At 53.2% G+C, this 2,569-nt stretch overlaps 1 protein-coding gene across 1 annotated transcript in view; it reads right to left on the bottom strand.

The window, feature by feature from the left end:
• CRTC1 (CREB regulated transcription coactivator 1) overlaps positions 1-2,141 on the bottom strand; it is an 81,530-nt gene extending 79,389 nt beyond the window's left edge. The window contains exon 1 of the mRNA XM_003796579.2: positions 1,960-2,141. Within this exon, the coding sequence (XP_003796627.1) occupies positions 1,960-2,085 (126 nt within the window). The 5' untranslated portion in view covers positions 2,086-2,141. The remainder of the gene's footprint in view (positions 1-1,959) is intronic.
• Between the last annotated feature and the right edge of the window lie 428 nt (positions 2,142-2,569).

The raw sequence follows: 2,569 nt of genomic DNA, 5'->3' as shown, positions 1-2,569 counted from the left end.
AAAAAAAAAAAAAGAAATCTTTTCAACCACAATAATCCCTTTCCAACCCCATGCAGAAACTGGACTTCCAATGGTGCCAACAGCTGTAAATCTAGTGTGACTCCTTTTCTTCCTGTTACAGTACAAATATTTGACCCCAACTGCATGTTAGCACACAATGTATGCAGGAGACAAGCAGCAGTGGACACTCACATCTCAGAAGCCCTGACCTGTGGGGGATACTCAAGTTGCACACTTTCTTTCTCTCTTTCATTCATTTCATTCACCAACTGTCTCTTTCTCTACATGCTGAGCAAGAACATAGCTACTAGATAGATGTGTTGCACTCACCTGCAGCAATCCCTTGCTGACAGGGAACACCCAATCAATGTGAACACAGAAAAGAATACACAAATCCAGCCAGGTGCGGTGGCTAACACCTGTAATCCTAGCACTCTGGCAAGCCGAGGCCAGTGGATTACTTGAGTTCAGGAGTTCAAGACCAGGCTCAGCAAGAGCAAGACACAGTCTCTTTAAAAAATAATAATAATAACTGGGCACTCTGACAGGCATCTTAGTCCCAGCTACTTAGGAGGCTAAGGCAAGAGGATCCCTTAAAGCCTAAGAGTTTAAAGTTGCTGTGAGCTAGGACACAACAGCACTCTGCTGAGGGCAACAAAGTGAAACTTTATCTCAAAAAAAAAAAGAATATGCAAATACTAACCCATAAAGTCACAGTCTTGTAGAGAAACAAGCAACTAATTATAAGGTAACATGACCTGAAAGTTCCACCTGAGGAATCAAAGACTGAGGTGAGTCCACCTGGGCAAGTCAGATCAGTGGCTGAATCCAAGGACATAGGTGTCTGCAATGCCCACTCAAACCCTCAGGGTACAGGACTGGGGTCCCTTCACTCTGCAAGAACACGATGGAAATTCACTACTACCTGTGCAAAATACACTCACTCACCTTCTTGACTCATGAAGAAAGTCTCACTAGACACACATGACAAGGAAGGAAACTGAGGCCCACCCAAGATGCCTGGGTGTTTTGCTGTGCTCCAACCAAGGCCCTGCCCTAGGACCATAGCAACTTCTCAGGTGAGATTACCAGGGTACCTGCTCTTCAAACCAGAAGTCTGGCAAAACCTAGCTTGCCCCTGCACACCAAATGATCCCACACACCCAGGGTAGACCTGTCCCTTCATGACCCTGGTACTAAGGGGGCAGGAGCCATCTGCGGCCCGTCCCATTGTGAAGAACATCACCTGGTTCCCACCATATGGACTGCATGAGGAAGGGCAACAGTCTCCACTCCAAGTTCCAGGACCGAGCACAATTTGCTTTCCTGAACCCTCTCTGAACCACAGGGAGGGGATCTGACCTTTCCATCAAGTGTCTAAAGGGAGAGATACCTGTTCCACCTCAGGTCTGCAAGTAGAAACATTTGTTCCTCCCCCAACAACCAGGGAATAAACGCACAGGTAACAATAATGTAGAGACACCTGTCTCACTCAGGTAGCACTGATGTGAGGACACATGTCTTGCACCAGTTAGCAAAGATGTAGGAGTACCTGTACCCCTACCTCCAAATAACAATGGTGCTTGCAAGTGGCACCCAGCTTATCCACCTCAGTGTCATCCTGTCCCAGGTAGCAATGATGGGGGCATCTGTCCCCTCTCGGTAACAATGATGTAGTGGCACCTGTTCCCTCCTAGTAATGTAGTAACGATGGAGAGGTCCCTATCTCTTCCAGGTAGCAACAATGTCCGGGCACATACACCTCAATCAGGCATCAATGATGTGGGGGCACCTGTCCCGCCCACGATGCCCGAGGCGTGGGGACACCTGTCCCCAGCAGGCTGTGTCAAGCCCCGCCCCCGCCGCGCGCCCCACGCCGCCCCGTGCACGCGCCGGACACGCGCCCCCTCTTCTCTCCCTCCCCTGGCCCTGAGGGGTCGGCGCAGGCAGCCTGCTTACCCGTGCGGCCCGCGTCAGGCTCAGGTCCTTCATGACCTCCTCAAATGCCGCTGTCTCCTCCGCCTGCTTCTGATTGTGCAGTGCGATCTTCTCGCTGAATTTCCGCGGATTGTTAGAAGTCGCCATCTTCTCACCGCCGCCTCCTCCACCTCCTCCTCCTCCTCCTCCACCTCCTCGCCCCCCCACTCGCTCGCGCCAGCGCGCAAGCGCTGGCCGGGCCCACGGGCGGCGAACTGTGCGCAGGCGCGCCAGTGGTTGAAAACGGGGCGCAGGCGCACAAGAGCGCCGCGCCGCGCGCGGGCGACGACGCATGCGCGCGCCCTAGTGCGCGCGCTCGGGGCCAACTGGGAGGCAAAGGGGGAGCGAGAGGAAATTTCGGCGCCGGCGCAGTGCTTTGCCGTGGCCCGCTGGACAGCGGCCGCCTGGCTATTGGGCAAGATTCACCAACAGGCTGGGCTGCTGGAGCCCCTAAGAGGGAAACAGCCTAAACCAGACCTCCCAATTCACAAGGATGGAGCCAGGCACCTCATCAAAAACAGATACCACCCCAAGGCTGAACCTAAGCTAGGACTCAGAGCTCTGAGACAAGTCTATAGCATTGGTCATTCAT

The sequence above is a fragment of the Otolemur garnettii genome, unplaced genomic scaffold, assembly GCF_000181295.1.
Source record: "Otolemur garnettii isolate 467f Iridium unplaced genomic scaffold, OtoGar3 scaffold00105, whole genome shotgun sequence".
Taxonomy (NCBI): Eukaryota; Metazoa; Chordata; class Mammalia; order Primates; family Galagidae; genus Otolemur; species Otolemur garnettii.
The sequence above is the reverse complement of the archived record's forward strand: the minus strand, read 5'-3'. Positions and strand labels throughout refer to the sequence as shown.